General features: G+C 35.5%; 3 protein-coding genes across 4 annotated transcripts; 1 reads left to right on the top strand and 2 right to left on the bottom strand.

Annotated features, from left to right (window-relative positions):
* Nucleotides 1–502: 502 nt before the first annotated feature.
* Nucleotides 503–2,909, bottom strand: LOC122289167 (transcription factor MYB41-like). Of its 2 annotated transcripts, XM_043096125.1 has the most exons (4): nucleotides 2,557–2,909; nucleotides 2,245–2,390; nucleotides 1,889–2,018; nucleotides 503–1,532 (listed from the first exon to the last, which is right to left on the bottom strand). In XM_043096125.1, exons 2-4 carry the CDS (start codon nucleotides 2,378–2,380, stop codon nucleotides 686–688), a joined length of 1,113 nt encoding a protein of 370 aa, XP_042952059.1. In that variant the 5' UTR covers nucleotides 2,381–2,390; nucleotides 2,557–2,909; the 3' UTR covers nucleotides 503–685. The 2 variants fall into 2 exon arrangements, with proteins under 2 accessions (XP_042952059.1, XP_042952058.1); XM_043096124.1 differs by lacking the exon at nucleotides 2,557–2,909 and having other exon boundaries at nucleotides 2,245–2,498.
* A 9,732-nt stretch (nucleotides 2,910–12,641) lies between these two features.
* Nucleotides 12,642–13,729, top strand: LOC122288831. Its single transcript, XM_043095621.1, has 2 exons — nucleotides 12,642–13,131; nucleotides 13,232–13,729. The coding sequence occupies exons 1-2, from the start codon at nucleotides 12,955–12,957 to the stop codon at nucleotides 13,559–13,561; spliced, it is 507 nt and encodes a 168-aa protein (XP_042951555.1). The 5' UTR covers nucleotides 12,642–12,954; the 3' UTR covers nucleotides 13,562–13,729.
* Nucleotides 13,730–14,652: 923 nt separating this feature from the next.
* Nucleotides 14,653–17,948, bottom strand: LOC122289397 (protein FAR1-RELATED SEQUENCE 5-like). The gene is made up of 6 exons (XM_043096369.1): nucleotides 17,886–17,948; nucleotides 17,668–17,790; nucleotides 16,175–17,548; nucleotides 15,227–16,123; nucleotides 15,027–15,140; nucleotides 14,653–14,658 (listed from the first exon to the last, which is right to left on the bottom strand). The coding sequence occupies exons 1-6, from the start codon at nucleotides 17,946–17,948 to the stop codon at nucleotides 14,653–14,655; spliced, it is 2,577 nt and encodes an 858-aa protein (XP_042952303.1).
* Nucleotides 17,949–18,470: the final 522 nt, after the last annotated feature.

Raw genomic sequence — 18,470 nt, 5'->3', positions numbered from 1 at the left:
TGTGTTAAAGATATAATTTTAATAATTAATTTTTTTTGAAGTTTTTAAAAAATAAATAATAATTAATTAGCGTGATATTATTAGAACGTACAGAAGTTATGTGTAAACTTGGATGCATGGTCTGCGAAAACTTCCTCGGAGTTTCTTCTCTGATCTGTAATTAAGCTATTAAGTTTGATCCTAGGAATTCCTTCTGCATGCATGTGGACGTACAGAAGTTCCGTCTTTTTCACCGTTTGGAGGGCATTATTGTTTCCCCCCGGCTTCTTCTGTCTACTCAGATATTTCAGTACCTTTATACCTAGAACTTAATATAATTCAGGAGGGTTAAATTTATAAAAATTTTATGTATAATTATTTTCGTATATTTTTTTATGTATTTCATTGATACGATTGATTGTGTATTAAAAAAAATTAATCCAATTAATCATATCAATAAAATGCATAAATAATATGTAAAATAACTGTACGTAGCATTGTTATTCTCATCTGCTGGCCAATGTTGGAGAAGAATGCATAATTAATATCGTAAGTTCAACTACAACTCACGCAGAACGTACAATTAAATCCAAAGCCAAATGATCTGAACATGAAACACTAGCTAGATACAGACGAAGCTAAGAAAATAGGATCAGCTTGTTGCCGCACATTGCAGCCAGCTTCAGCGTCAACACCGGCATTTAAGCTATTTGGCAAGCATATTAAACATCATAATATTGCTGCAGTAACTATCCCTCTCATCTTCAGTACTGCTGCAGTTGGCGTAGGTGGTAGTAGACGATAAGGGTGTGGGACTGGGAGAAGTTGTCGTTATTATCAGCGAGCCAAAACTGTAATTTGGTATCTGCTGATCAATATTGTTCCTAGTCTGCAAAATTTCGTTTTCAAATTGAGGGTCAATAATGGAATCCACATTTTGCAAAGGAAAGTCATTCCTGGCTAAATTTAGTTGCTCTCCCATACTCGGCCACACGTTTGGCAGAGTATTTTGGCGGATAAAATTGAGATTTGGAGAGAGTTGCTCCAATTTTGCTTGTGTGAGCTGAGGTTCCCTTCCAAATGGAGTACTAAGAGTATGTGATGCTGCACAAGGTTGAGTTTCTTGCACTGCGCTATGAAACTGGTTTACTTGTGTAGCATAAGTACTCGTGTTTAGCTCATGTATGGGATGGGAAGACTGGAACTGGTTTGAAACTAGGGTATTGTGATATTGGTTTTGCTGGGGATCATACTGAGAAGTAATCTCTGGTGTTTTGTATTGGGATGACAGGAGATGATCAGCTGTGGCTAGACCTTGAAGATTTGGGTTTCCTAAAGGTCCGACTCCTAGCAGACTGGGGAAAGTATTAAGTTGAGATGAGTGGTAGAGAGATGAGCTCAGAATGGAGTAGAGTTCGAGAAGATCGAGCCGTGGGGTATGAGTCACTGGATCAATTCCCATTCCTAATAGCCTCTTTCTGATGTGGGTGTTCCAATGGTTTTTTATCTCGTTATCCGTTCTTCCCGGCAAGTGAGCAGCAATGGCGGACCACCTGAGACACAGGGACACAGAATTGAATATGTCCGATGCATGACACGACAATTAATGGATAAAAGGAATTAACATTTTGTGGGCAATGAAACATTAAATATTCGCCACGAGTTCCACGACATCATTGACTAGCTTGCACAATTCTAAAGCTTCTACAATTCAAAACTTATCCTGCAACATGACTCGAAACAAAAAAAACAAAAAAAGTTGCACAAAACACAAGAAGTCCATGAGGTAGGTACCTTTTCTTTGTTTTTCCATCAGCAATCATATATTGCATCATTAGCATTTTTATTAATTTAGTTATATGGCTTATAATGGAAATGAAAAGGAAAATGATCTGATGAATGTACTCACTTATTTCCCAAAACACCGTGTAGTTGTATTATGGTCTCTTCTTCTTCGAATGAAAACCTCCCTCTCTTGATGTCTGGTCTCAAATAGTTTGTCCAGCGAAGCCGGCAACTCTTTCCACACCTTTTTAGACCTAAAACATTAAGGAGACAAGAAAAACCACCATTTTAATCGTCATAAAACTGAAAGAGTACGCAAACTGCACTTCACTGATGAAACCAGGAATCAGTACTTAATTATAATAAGCACTAGCAAAATTGACCTAAACATGATAGAAATATACGAGAATCAAACAAATTAACTCGTCGAGTATCAATATCGAATTTATAATAAAAAAGAGGAATCAGTAGTGTCTGAACCTGCATTCTTGGGAAGGATTCTCCATCTACCATGCCCATGTTTCTGAATATAATCAAGCAGTTTCCGATCTTCCTCTACAGTCCATGGACCTTTCTTTAAACCTTCCCGCTCGTCACGACAAGGAGACTTTCCCATTGTTTTGTGTCTAACTTGGAGACAGACTCAGAGAGATCAGGGAAGTAATTATATATGAGCTCTAATAATTAACTGGAAACAAGTCAGGTACTACTATTGCTGTAGGATACAAGTATGAAGATGCGTATATATAAAATTAATTAGAGAAAATTATTCAAGTCAACGGAATTCGGTACCGGCTTTTGTACTCTTTAAGAGACGTGTCTTGTTACGTAGAAAAAATTTCAGCCAGAGTCGCAATTTCTCTGTCTCTGTCTCATCGTAATTTAATACGATTTCTATTCTCGTAATCAGTGAGATCAGAGGAGAACGATTTTTTGACCTTTGATTCTTGAACTTATAATCTGCTGAGCAATCGTTATTCATGTGTAGGTATGAAGTGGCAATAAGCTATTGGCTGTCGTAGAAATCCAAAGAAAATAACTCGTACAGAAGCAGATGTTAGCTCCTCGGATATAATCTGGCCTCCCTCCCTCGTCACCGTCTCAGATTGTAAAACATGAGCAGTGGATGAGATTGAGATACATGCAAAAACAATGGTTTGAAAACTATTATTTTCACCGAAAAATGCATCGTCGCGTTGTTATATGCTGTCACCGATCAAAGATCCAAATCATTTCGATCGAGCCGATCGATGTGCCACCTATTTGACTTTCGGTATTACCTATCACCCACAATATTCCGCCACGTTACCACCCGACTGGCGCTTTCGTAGACAACGTACGTAACAGGCGTCTACTCCCAACTGTATATGCATGCATGGAATCTAAGCCGCCAAGCCGATAGATCCAGTTAATTGGGTGCACCGTGGAGAGTCGGCTTCCCTATGTGTATATTGTCACGTAAGTTCGTAAATTTATTTTTATTAAAAAAAACTCTATAGCTATAGCATTTCTAGACTTCTAAAATACCGTAATTATGACTTAAAAACTTCATGAATTCGAAACAAATGTGCATGGATCCCATGGTTGGAAAGGTGTTAAATTAATTAAATGACGTTAACGGAAGATGATCTAAACGTGACGTCTTTCATAAATGAGGTAATTTACCTTGACTTGGGGTATTTAGCAATAATTTTGATATGTGCGACAATTAATTGTATGCATGTATATTTTTTTCAAAGGTTGAGAGCTTTCATTTTCTTAATAAGCACCTTTATTTAGCCCAAGTACGGTATAATGACGTATATGTAGGAGAAGGAATTAGGAAAATAATATAAGATCCTTCGCGCTACTATGCCGTCCACCATGTACGTACGGATGGACGTAACCCTAGTATAAATTGTATTTTTTTTCTTTTTCTTTAAAATATATATCTTTTAAACATATTTAAATATTTAAAAGAGAAAATACATTAATTCACTAATATTCTCTTATTTAACCATTAAGAAAAAAAATTAAAAAAAATATAAATGGTCAAAATGATGGAGGCAAAATCACGGAGCATACTATCATTTAATAATATATATGCTCACTTGACTTGACTAACAATTAAAGTCTCATCTCTACAAGTTTTAGCTAGGGTTCCCATTTTCATCATGTTATGTTAACACCAAGAAACCTTTAGGTACCATTTGGATAGTGATAATATGAGATAAGTTGAGATGAAAGTTGAAAGTTGAATAAAATATTATTAGAATATTATTTTTTAATATTATTATTTTGAGATTTGAAAAAATTAAATTGTTTATTATATATATTTTGTATAAAAATTTAAAAAAATTATAATGATGAGACGAGATGAGATGAGATGAAATACTTATTGTATCCAAATTAATTTGCCTCATAATATACATTTTGATCGATAGGCATGGAGCATTAGGATTTTGTCAAAGATTTTCATTAAGAGAAAATATATATTAATGCATTATATTATATAGAAAATGATGGTCGATCAATATATTCAAAGAGTAAGCAAAGCCATATTTCCCTGACATGATTACTGTGGATGGGGTCGTGATCATTTTGACAGAAACGCGCTCGGACGAGTCTTACAATGCGTGAGTACAAAGGATAATTCTAGCTAGCTAGCAAACAAAAAGATCAATGGTTTTCTGATCCCCCCTCAAGTACTACCGCTCAATATGCCAGATTTCAATGGGACGTAGAATTAAGATATCTTGAGACAACTATCTACCATATATGCATGTTGCTATTAGTCTCTCATGACCACCAAAGTCAATTGTACTTTCCACTCTTGAATTTGACCAATATCGGCCTCTGAATTATTGTTACGATCTTCTTGGTTAGTCTTATTAATTTTAAAACTTTCGTATGATTTTTTATGCTTCCCGGCCGGTTGTGAATAGCATGACAAAGACAAAGAAAAATAGCAGCAAACATGTAACAATACTACAGATCAAGTGATGAACATATGTTCCTTAACATATCATGTAAGATCCAAAAATAAATAAATAAATAATGGCCATTATAAAATTTTGCTCATCTTCTCACAGCATGAGTTGTTTTCCTATGATCATTAATGCCCAATGCCATACATCGCACTATCAGGTTTCTTTGAAACTGTTGTATTTATTGACCCATGCACCGCACTTAATTCTCGTCAACAAAAGTTTGGGGGAAGTTTGAAACATCAGGATGAATCTTAATATTATATTATGTGGTAGTGGTGATCATGGAGATGACACCCAACATATATATATATATATATATATATATATATATATATATATATATATATATATATAACTCATGATGCATGCATGTTATCTATGCAGCTAGGAGGTTTGGTGCTATCTGTCAATCTTTTTGTCTTTTGGCCAGATTGACATGTCCCAATATTCAAACCACATAGAAATATATAATTCGCGTCCTTCTTTAATTCTGAGGTCTCATTCTTCTTTAGCATCAATTTAATTTTAGTACCATTAATTCTCCAAAATAAATCGTGGAGTACTGGAATAATTCATAAATAAAAATAATGACATGATAGATATTATTTATTAATGTCAGTAGATAGGCTGAACGGAACTGATGATTTATAATCAAATATGAATATATTATGGAACTGATTAAGTCACGAGGATTTCGGGGAATACAAGCAAAAACAATTGAGAAGTAGTCAATTTTCAAGAATTTAGATTTGAATATATTGTACGTGTCGCGATTTTCCGAAGCTAATTCGTAGGGCGGGGTCCTGTATGCACAACTAGTAATTACTCTTATCAATCATTGACTCATGATCGTCATCAATATGATCACAGTGACTAGAATGTGTGTCTGTTCTTTGTTGACTGCTTTGAACATGCCATAATTATTAATATTGCAAGCATAATTATTAATTAGGTCAATATGCAGCCCTTCATGCATCCATGTATCACGTGGAAAGTGGAAAAAAGAGAAGCTAGTTAATCCCTTAATTTTAATTAGATAAAGAATATTAAAACTGCGTGTAATTAAGTACGTACCTAACCGTGCCCTTTTCTCTCCAATACCATTTTCTCAAATACCGTCGGCACCAAGAACCATTCCTTGTTTACGCCCAGAGCGGGATTGGACTAGTTTTGGCTCCACCCTCTACCCTCCATCCTCCTGTACGGCATTGGCGGGCTTAGTATATAGTTCTTTTTTTTTCCCCGGTTATTTTCATGCTTTTCCGTTTATAGCACAAAATAGTGGCAATCTAATGCCCACCAGATTCATTTGACCACCACGCGCCATGCCAGTAATGTATGCAGTCCCTGATTTGTTGGACAGTGAAAGAAATCTATCTAAAAGAGTGGTGCGTGAATCTCACGCGAGGTTTATACCGCACATGAACTACACGCATCTCCGCGCCAGCAAGTATCTGCAGGTATCACACGCGGCTTCATTGAGATTAGCGGCCTTGGTCCACCCAAGCCAGACCACCAGCTCCCTTCTTAATGTGGCGCGCGATCCACACTCGCCACCATAGACAGTGATGGTTCTTTTCCGGTGTATCAGCACGCCTTCTGGTTCTTATGTTCTCACTTTTTCTAACCGATAATCAAGATGAAGTGGGCATAGAAGTTTCCTATAGTCACTCCAGACAAGTAAGTTGTAGCATACAACGTCTCACTACGACTAAAAGTCATAGTTTAATAATCTATTTATCGTACTATTTAAAATTGTTTCAAGCACCTTTCTCCTTAGTGGAAAATGGGTATAAGTCAATTTTGACTCCAAATGCCCATTTTTATTTTTATTGGTGTTATATATTTTTTTTAAATAGACGTGTTGTATTTTATTTACTTTGAGATGTTTTTCCCGTTCATGACATATAAGATGCAATGTTCCTAACATGCATCTAACATTATGCAATATTCGCAGCGGATAATTTTTTTCTTTAGCAATACTATGCACCAAATTGAAAATATCTCAAATGCTTAAAACATATTTCATACATAAAGACCCATTGAGTAGATGACAACACTAGTCCAAAATGGTTATGATCCAAAAAATACTAAAGATGCAACTCCATTGTACAAATAGTAATTTACGTTAACTATTATATCAATATTGACGTTGCACCGTCGCTTAGTCAACTGTGTCTAGTTGATCAGCTCCTGATTCTCCTTCAGGTCCTGTAATAAGATCTACCATTCGGGGGGAATGGCTGTTGGGACTACCAAAGTGAGATTTGATTACAAATCTCAGTAAGTTAACAAAAAAACTTCCACACAAGCTAATGATGCATGCATGACAGTAAAAGCATAAATGCATAATCAAATTTATAAGTAATTAAAGCATAACTTGGCGTACAACATAGCATAATTGACATAACTTAAATTGAAACATGAACTGATCTTGACTTGACATGAACTTGATCTGAAACTTGACTTAACATGAAAAATACATACTCCACAGTTGTTGTGGCCCCATGTATTCTACGTGTAAATACATACTCCACAGTTGTTGTGGTCCCATGTATTCTATACAAACTTGACTTAACATGAAAAATACATACTCCACAGTTGTTGTGGCCCCATGTATTCTACGTGTAAATACATACTCCACAGTTGTTGTGGTCCCATGTATTCTATACAAACTTGACTTAACATGAAAAATACATACTCCACAGTTGTTGTGGCCCCATATATTCTACACAAACTTGACTTAACATGAAAAATACATACTCCACAGTTGTTGTGGCCCCATGTATTCTACGTGTAAATACATACTCCACAGTTGTTGTGGCCCCATGTATTCTACACAAACTTGACTTAACATGAAAAATACATACTCCACAGTTGTTGTGGCCTCATGTATTTTACACATCACAATACAGTTAAATACATACTCCACAGTTGTCGTGGCCCCATGTATTCTACACAAACTGAATGTACTCAAGATGAAACGTGACTGGAATACGAAAGGACTGGAGCCCTGACGTAACATAACGTGATTTGAACATAACTTGAAATACATGACCAACTTGAGATAGAAACATTTTGTAATATGGCATAACATATAATAGACAACATATTTAACATGACATACTTGTAATGTACAGTAATACATGACAGAATATATTATGTAACAGATAAAAATTGATGACAGAATAAATTTTGTATAATAGACAATTACGTGATAACTTGGCATGGCATGACATATATGATAACATACATACATACACTGTAGTTCCTTTACTTAGCACACATACACAGTAGACTGCTAATAAGTTAAAAGCTAACTTACCTCGATCTCCGCGTTTCTTATAAAACTTCAAGTGCGATCACGAGGAACTGTAATTAGTGATTCTAAAAGTTAGAACTAAATCACTAATAATTTGAAATATGAAAAATACTAACTTAAAGAGTAAAATTTTCATTTTACTCTCTACATGTGGGAAAATGACCGTTTTACCCATAACTTAAGGATTTTGCATACTAACTCCAAAAGTTTCTAAAATTTACATTCCTCATGTAAATTTTGTCCTAAACTTAAATATCAACTCAGAAAAATTTAAAACAAAACACAACTATGAAGAACACACTATGGCCGAAACATCCATAGGCCATTTCCCTTGATTTTTGTTGCAATTCCTTCTAATTTCAAAACTCATGCTTAAACCAAAATTTTACAACAAACATCTTCCAATCCTAAGTTCAAAACCATACTTAAAACATTCATTTAGAAAAAGCTAATAATTAACACCAAACTTTTTTGTAAAAAGATCCAAGCATTTAAATCACAAGTTTTGATCTTAAATCAAAACATCTCCAAGAATTTAAAAAAATCAAATCTTACTTCTAACATATTCATAATATCATCCTAACATCAACTATGCTTTAAATCATCAAACTAAAGTCACCAAAATCACAAAATAACATTTGGAGTTTTTGGTTTTACACTTAGTCCAATAGGTTTAGACCACCAATAAAATTATTAAAATCATTAGAATAGGTTTAGACCACCAAAGAGTTAAACTTTCTCAAAACAGAAACTGTTTTTCTTCTTCCAGTTTCTGAGTTTCTAAATTTAAGAAAATATTTCATCAAAACCTTTAATCATGCAAAAATCCTCAACCAATAATCACATATACATGTTAACAATACTCCATAAAAATTTCGGACCAATATCTATCCATTAGCTTGATCAAAAACTCCAAACTATAACATATTCTCCAGTTTATCTCCCAGAATGACCTTTTTATAGTTTACACAATATTTGACTGACCAAATGATCTTCAAATGGGGCAAATAAGATATCCATGTAAACTAGACTCAAAAATGAACAACTTATATGAAGGAGACTTTATGATAAAACACTTACAAAAGCTTCGAAATGGGTGTGCAAAAGACCTCCTAAAAACTGTCCGAGAGAGAGTGTTTGATATTCTTTCAATGGAAAGTGTAAATGAAGATAATTTCGTGAGGAGAGGTGGCTGGAGATACTTATGGATGAGATATGGAAGAGATGAGGCTGGAGTTGAGAGTTGAGTGTAGTTTTCTCCTACCCAAAATATCTATAAAAGATTATCTCATAATATTCTATACAATAGTATCTACAAAAAATCAACTTAAGATATTTTTATCTAATAATATCTATAAAAATCAACTCAAAATAATTTTACCCAATAATATTCATGAAAATTACCTCAAGATATTTCTTTTTATCCAATAATATCTACAATTTTGAACAGACGTTTTGTCCGAAAATATGAAAAAATGTTATTGCGCCATAAGACTTTAAATAACCCTCCGAGTCTAATGACACAAACCATAATACATTTTGACACTTCTAACTATCTCCAATAATAAAAAACACACTTCTGATACCATAGTAAATAATAACACTAACTATGTAGTTAGACAAAAACCTATACGATTAATGGATTCGTGAAAACTTATGGGGTTTTCACGAGATTCCTAAAGTTAATAGAAATTTCACAATTGAATTTCTAGCGGGCTGTTACATGTTTGTTGGAGACTTTCATTCTACTAAATCTTGTATCACGTAACTTTTAATTTTTTATCATTGAAACTATTTGCTTAGAGAGGGAGAGAGAAAAAGAAAAAAGAAAACAAGTACGTACCTATAATTGTATAAAAGAAAAAATCTACACAACCTCCCAACACCCCAACATCCCACCTTTTTTCAATTTTTTAATATTTTTTTAATATTTTTTTTGAATTTATTCTTTTTAAATTAATTTAATTATTTTATTCATTATTTATATATTAAATATTTGATAAAAAATAAAATAATAAAAATTAAAAAAAAATAGAGTGTTGGTGTGTTGGGAGGTTGTGTAGCAAAACCCTTGTATAAAATCGAACAGGCCGGCCGGGTCTATTGAAGTAGCTAGCTAATGTAGTAATATTAATTATAATTGTAATAATTAAAAGGAAAAAAGAAGAAGAATAACCTAATTAAGCCATGACTCCTAGCTAGCTACAGGTTTGGCTTAACGTGGTACGGCGGCTACATGCTGCTAGCTAGCCTAGCTAAAAATTAGCCTTGGCTTATGATCGAGCTCTGCAATTTCGTATAAATCAATCTAATTATTATATGGTACGTATTGCATGCTTTGTGACCTGATATAATTCAAAACTTCAAAGATCTATTAATTTTTATTTTATTTTATTTTCTCGTAGATCTCTTTCAATCCTAATAATTAATTTCAAAGTAATTAGTGATCATATCTGGCAATTTCAGCGTTTATCAGATGATTCAAATTTGATAAGTTATACAAATTACATACCGTCTCAAATAAAACTTTAATGAGAAATTTAAATATTACTCTATTAGAGACGGAGTAGGGTTATTTGAAAATTTTTATAATACACACCATTCACATCACATGATTTGATTTATGGTATCATGTAATCATGTAAAGGTTTTAAAATAGAATTATATATTCATTAGAGACGAGACTATCAAAAAGTTTAGATTAATAGAGAAGTATCTATATTATATTTAACAAAAATTCTATGTGCAGTTATTTTTGTGCACTCTTTTGTGCACTCCAGTGATATGATTGGTTGAATATTAAAAAAAAAATTAATCCAGCCAATCATATCAGTGGAGTGCGCAGGGAATACGTAAAAGTGACTGTATGTAGCATTGCTCTTTATTTAATCGTCTTAAAATGATCTGGACATGCATATATGTGGTGCTCTCATCTTATTACTACTAATTAAATAGTTTTCATTGACATTATATATGCATGTATGAAATTTTTATGGACATTTGGCTAATAACGTGCTCGATCTGAAAGATAGATTAAGGACCATATATAAGATCATATAAATTAGAGAACAATAGCTCAGCCATACTGTTCAATATAGTTAACTAATTATATATGGTCAGAGATCTAGGACTTGATCGCTTTGCACATAAGTGACAAGCTGCATGCATGTCTGATTAAGTTAATTAAGAGTAATGTTAGCTATAAATTCTAAGAAAAATTCTAAACGTCCCCGGGGTGCGTCCCCGTTGCGTCCCCGTTGCCTACGTGGCAACATAATGTAAACGACGCCGTTTACATTGAGTGCACAGATCTAAATCTAAACGTTCCCGGGGTCTCGGCTTTCTCTCATATCTCTCTTCTCTCTCGTCTCTCTCACCCATCTCTCTCGTCCCTCTCATTTCCCACGAATGCGAACCCTAACCCTCTCATCTCCCTCTGATCCACACAAACCCTAACCGAACCGAACCATCTCATCTCCCTCTAATCTAACCCACACAAACCCTAACCGAACCGAACCCTAACCCTCTCATCTCCCTCTAATCTCTCCTTTCTCATCGTCCCAATCTAAACCAAACAAACCCTAACCGAACTGAACCCTAACCCACACGAACCCTAAAACCCACTCGCCCTCCCTCTCCCCGTCGTCCTCCCAGAGAGATGAGGCCGTGACACTCAAACCCCTGAGGCCGTGACAGGACACGAACCCACGACCCTCAAGGCACGAATCTGGGTTGGAGATCTTATAAGGCACGACCATTTGCATTTCTTTCAAATGGTTTTGGTTTGTTTTAACATTTTTCTATATATTTATTTTCTTCTCGGTTGGGTTTGATTGCTGATGAGTTTTGGGTATTATTGGCGGATTGGGATTTTATAAGCTGCTGTAGTTTTAAATGGTTGGTTGTAGCTCTATTTATTTATTTTCTGCTCATTTGGGTTTGATTGCTGATGAGTCTAATGTTTGTGTTTTTATGGTTTGTTCATAGTAATTTTAGTGAATATTATCTCGGTTCTCTATTCTGTTTGAGATGAGTGCTTCTAATACTTAGGGCTACAGGCTGCTTGGAAAATTTGGGGAAAATGACGTTACATTAGTCCAAAAAAAATAAAGAAGTGAAGGAATTAAGAGTAGTGAATATTCTATAATCTAAGAATAGAGACAGTTAATAGAGATACGGTTTGGCTATCAAGTATCATAGCTGCACCACATTGTGACTTTTACGATGGTGTACTGCCTTCAACATTAGGTAAACCGATTGAAGTGTTCCTATATTAAAGTGTTCCTATATTATTAATATTATATCTTCATTTCGATTCTCAGGCTTTAGGCAATTAGTGTTCCTATATTAAAGTGTCATAACTCTACCTTGAATCGAATTACGTTTACTAACAATTCGAGGTTAAGTAAATGTGCACTTGAATGTAATTCAGTTGTTGGTTTTTCCTTAGTTGCACTTCAAGGCTGCAAGGTTGTTGATTGGATTGTTTATCCTTAGTTTTCCTGTTTAGTGATTATTGAATCTCAATTATAAATGTGCACTTGAATAGTCGTTCAGTTGTTGGTGAGATGTACAACAATTTTTACCAAAAAAAACAACTTTGTTCAACAACCAAGTAGGTTCTTGGTTATGTAAATGTACAATAATGTACAATAATTTTGACAATGTGTATACAAAATTGGTCTACATTAGTGCTCATAGCAGGTTCTTTTTTTATCGCTATGATGTAGAACTATAATCCTCTTTCATTAACTTCCCTTCATTAAAAAAAGTTGAAAATTTAAGACTAATTTTATTATCAATAATACTTTGTAAACTTGCTGCTCTTCATTAATCTATCAAAACTTCCCGTTCTTACATAATTATTCCATCATTATTCAACTGTTATTCAATTGTTTTATGGGGGTTCATCTTAGAATGTCAAAATCATCTTCATCAATATCTTCATCATCTTTTCCCAAACTACGTTTGGGAAAAGAATTGTGCTTCTGCGAGTTGGAAGCCACATTGAAATGGTCAACTACTACAAAAAACCCAAGAAGACCCTTCTTAGGGTGTGCAAAGTATAATACCCAGGTAACTACAATAACACAAGTTGCCTAATATATTTTGGTGCTTAATGAGCATGAATAAACTGTACAGTTCCTCTTTTCTAATATATGTATATTTTGAGCAGGGCTTACCATATTGTAAGTTCTTCAAGTGGTTGGATGGTAATGAAGTGATTGAGCTACAACAACAAGAAAGAATTGATGAACTGTTAAAGAAAGAGAAAGATGTAGAGAACATACTTCAGATGCTGGAAAAGAGGGAGATTGAGCTACATAAGATAGTGGATCGCCTTGAGAGGGTAAGCATGGTGCTGTCCAATAAAAGCGACGAGGTTACGCAAAAGGAGTTGGTGCTTAATGCACAAGAAGCTAGAAGAAGGGGGTTGTGCACGCTATTTTGGATTTACTGTTGTTTTGTATTTGTACATGCATTTTACCTTGTGTTATATAAGTGAATGGGGGATTGTTGTTAACTAGTGTTTTCTATTTTGGTGGAATAGAAATCCTTGTTATGTAACTCTGAGGTGATGAATGTAATTTAAGATTGCTGGGTACTTGTTTCTGTGGCAAAGAATAGAAGATGTTCTTTTTGGTACAAATGCTTGGTTGGAATGAAATTGATGGAGGGAAAGGTTATTTATATTGGAAACTGTACAGCATTATATTGATCATTATTTGTTATATTTTTCATTGGAAATTACAGGTATCTTGCAAGGTTCTTTGAAGTTTACCACAACAGGTGTACCTCACTGTCCCTTAAAAAACTGCTGCACGTAAATGACTCCCATTTTAGTGTCTGTTAGTCAGAATTGATTTGTGCTGCAGAACCAAATCAGTGCACGTACTCGGGAAAGGTAATTAACAAATGCACGTAAATACACAATTAACACAATTAGCGTTCCCCATTCCTCTGCAAATAAAGCCAAAATGAACCATTCCCACCCCAAAGACAAAATCTGAGCGAATATAGGCTCATCCCAGTCCCACTCAATATTGACTGCCCATGGTATCCAACACTCTTGCCTCTTTTACGTGCAAATGATAGAGGGAAAAGTGAGCAATAAAATATACCAACACATTCTGAAAACCTGTGCACCACATTCTACATCTCCTAAAGTTAGTAATCCAGAACACATTCTTCCTACTTGAATGTGAGAAATAAAAAGTTTCAAAAATTGGTCTTCAATAAATTAAGAGGCAAAAGAAATATTATTAATAATTAATCTCGAAACCAAAGCTGCAACCCAAAGCTGAGAATTAGATGATAAAGTACAAACTTGACCAATCTTAATACTTTAGATCACTCCCATAAATGGCATTAAAGAACAAAACCTTAGAAAAATACTTAATATCCTTCCTGCTGCAGGTGTAAGGGAACAGAAAAACTTCATCCTGCCACCTGCACCAACACCAACGTAATGTACTAACTTCTTCCCTCCAGCTTACACAAGTGGAATATCCAACATATATTTTTGTACCATCCAACATATAATTAATAACTTGACAAACAAGCTGCAATAAAAAATTGCCCATAGCATAGAGAACTCTAAACCTGGAATATACCAAAATAGATTAAATCCAAATACAAATATTCAATACAAATCTACAATATTCTCATTGCAACGGTTGTGTGTCGTCCAACCCAAAGTTGATGCCATATTGTGATCCATCCAACTCAACTTGCATCTGTAAATAATTGCAAACATATTTATTAAGCGTACTAATAAATATTAATATAGAGAACTCGGGTATGAAGTTCACAAATCCACTTACGCTTTCTTGACTCTGCATCACTATTTCTCGGGCCTGTGTTGTACTAATGTCTATACCCACACCTCTTGGAATAGCCTAATAGAAATCAATGGTAAATATACAGCCGCGCCTATAAACTTATTAATAAATAATTACTAATTAATATACCTGCATGTGTCCAACATTGGAGAGATCGATCTCAGAAGGGCCAAATAAACTCCTGCATACTTCCTCAACAGGTGTATCTCCTTTATCCACGGACTGGGTATCTCCTCCATCCCGCTAATTAACAAACATATAAACATTATTAGTGAACTTATATTTAATAATAATGACTGGAAGACTCGAATAACCTAAAATATTTTCACCTCTTTACGCTTCCCCTTTGCCGGTTGTTTCTTTGTCTTTGCTTTTGCTTTCCGTATGTCTATCTCCATCCTGGATGCTCTCCTTAGAGATGGAGGTCTGCCTTTGCCTCGCACAACCCGTGGACTGTGTACTTCTCCAGAACATCCGACGGTAGTGTCATTTGCCGTAGGATCCACATTAGAACCAAGTTGAGTGAAAGATGGGGGTTCTTCATTGGCACGATACAACTCAATCATGGCAGTTAACTTACTTCTTGCATCCTCAGTATGCTTTCTCGAACCAGCTGCATGAGTAATCATCTGATAACAAATACTTAAAAGACTTGAATATCTATTAGCATCGAGCCGTTGGTCCCCTTCATCATAGCTACTGTGGATTAATGTGTATCGCCTTTTAATATCCTTCCTCCATCGATCTACAATGTATATTTCCGGCAAATGTCTAATATCGTTACACCTGAATACAGCCAAGATGTGCCGACACAATATCCCTCTCATCTCAAATAAACCACAAGAGCACTTTGCAACTGCATCATCCTCACTAAAGTCCACAAAATGCCGAACCAACTTAGTGAACTCCTCCAAAGCTACTTCATCCTCAACCATATATGTCTTTAATGCACCATCACTTTTATGTAACTTCGGATTCAAGTCAATGATGCCGTTGATTTGCTGCTGAACTTCCTTGAACTTCGCAATCGTGTACAACTCTTGGAACCTCTTTTCAATCGGAGATCGAGATATGAGGGGGATTGTGACATTAAATGACTGGAAGTCTGCGAGATTTTCTTTCTCAATCTTCTTTTTCAACGCATTATCAAATTGGTCTACAAACTCCTTTAAGTTTGTCCTAGAATGTACATAACCGTCAAAGAATGCATTCATGCTCTCGCTTCGCTGCGTTGTACTCATTCCAGCCCAAAAACACTCCTTCAAATATGCCGGTACCCAATATTCACGCTCAACGTAAAGGCTCTGCAACCACGCATTCTCATGCAAGTTGTAAGTGGTAATCAACTCATCCCAACACTTTTCAAACTCATCAACACGTTGGGTGTCATATACACATTTCATCAAGGCACTTTTCATCTCAGTTTTGTAGGAACCATATGAGCCAAGTTTCTCGGGAACTTTCTTCAGTATATGCCAAAGACAAAATCTGTGCCGGGTATTTGGAAAGACAAGAGCGATTGCATTTTTCATCGCTCTATCTTGATCAGTGATAATTGCTTTCGGAGCGATACCATCCATGCATTGCAACCATGTCTCAAATAACCACACAAATGTCTCGGTATCCTCACTAGAAATCAAGCCGGCTCCTAAGAGAATTGACTGCCCATGGTGGTTTACACCAACAAATGGTGCAAAGGGCATCCCATATCGATTTGTTAGGTATGTGGTGTCGAATGTCACCACATCGCCGAAATATTGGTATGCTGCTCTACTACGGGGGTCTGACCAAAAGACGTTCTTTAACCTCCCGTCATCATCTATGTCCATCATATAAAAAAATCCAGGATTTTTATATTGCATCCGTAAGAAATACTGTCGAAGCGCTCCAGCACCACCGGCGCCAAGTCGTAGATGTCTTGCCTTGTCAATATAATTGCGACAATCCTTTTCGAGAAAGGGGAGATTCTCGAATCCACCCGCTCCAACAACGAGAGATCCATAACTCTTACTCGCTCGGATGCCAGCTTGATCATTCGTATCTAGGACCCTTTTTACGGCATCACTAACTTCTCTATTACATCGAAAGAAGCGGGATTTCTTCGAACTGAGGCCATGGTTATGGATATTATGAACAGTCGTCAACCTCAGCACTCTATCTTGCTTTAAGGCATTAATCCTTGCCTTACATTCTGTCTTTCCTGTTGGACGTGGCTTGGCAACATTCAACGTCCTATTCCGGGCCTTCCCACCTCGGGCACAACAAAGAGTGACGTATCTAACAGAGTCATCTTCTCCCCTATCAGTCCGTTTTGTCATCACCCCAAACCCGCATTTCTTACCGTACTCCTTATAATAACATAATAGCTCTTCAAGGGAATTAAACTCCATTCCCGACTTTGGCTCCTCAATCATATCATCATCAACCACTTCGACATTTTGAGATTTCAAGGGACTGCCACTATTAGATTCCGTATGATTTGGTTGTTCCTCAGTACGCTGTTCAACTATAGGAGATCCACAAGGCGCTTCAGATTCCACACCATCAGCTCTATTATCGGGTTCTGAACCAAATATCTTGCTCGTGGCAGAGCTTGTATTGCTGATAGGAGTCGGAGGTTCCATGATTCCTTGAAATCCGTAACCAAAATTCTGCAACAAATTAACCAAAGCTCATCAATACCACATTCTGCAATTAAGGCACCTTATTTTTGTAATAGTTGCAAAAAAGACAACTTATTAAGAAAAAATCCGCTACAAGTTATCACTACCTGTATGTTGATTGGATATTGGTTACCAGCCGGATATGGTAGAAAAGTTGGTAACCACGTAGGCATTGGTCCAAAGTAACCAGCCATGTAAGGTGGAATGTTTTGCGTGGTTGATGGTATGGCCTAACATTATTAGATAAAGTTATTTATATATTTTCAAACAAGAAATATCAACAGTACCAATGTTATTGAAGTGCACAATTATATAACATACATACCTCCGATGGAGGATTTGAGCTAGATGATGGACATGTAGTTGGCTGTTCTTTCTCGTTTCCCATGCTGGGAAAATATAATAGAACTACAACCAGGATTAAGTAATTCAACATAAATATGAACTTTGAATGCTTTTTAAAGGCATTTAATCAAATGAACTTTAAATGCTATTTAGCTCATTTGTACTTGCTTAGATTCTTCATAATTACTAGGGGCCAAATCAAAACTTTCTTAACTAATTAATACGCGTTAAGTACTAACTCACCAGTACAAACCCCAGCTCTCCCAGTCTTAACTCACTAGTCTTACCAATGCTCAAAATTTATCATAACCCACTCTAAAAAAAATGCTCAATTTATCATAACCCACTCTAAAAAAAATGCTCAAAATTTATCATAACCCACTCCAGCAAAAAATGCTGATAATTTTTTATTTTTATTTTGAGAATTCTATTTCAAAATAATAGAGTAAGAAACATAAAATGAGAAATATATGTCAATTACAGGCCCTATTGGACATTCTCAGATTATCTTGTTTAGGTGCGGGATGCAGGTAATCTTTTGACTAGAGCAGGCTTCAGCCTTCCA

The sequence above is a fragment of the Carya illinoinensis genome, chromosome 12 (genome assembly GCF_018687715.1).
Source record: "Carya illinoinensis cultivar Pawnee chromosome 12, C.illinoinensisPawnee_v1, whole genome shotgun sequence".
NCBI lineage: Eukaryota > Viridiplantae > Streptophyta > Magnoliopsida > Fagales > Juglandaceae > Carya > Carya illinoinensis.
Note: the sequence above shows the minus strand (reverse complement) of the source record. Positions and strands in the feature narration are given on the sequence as shown.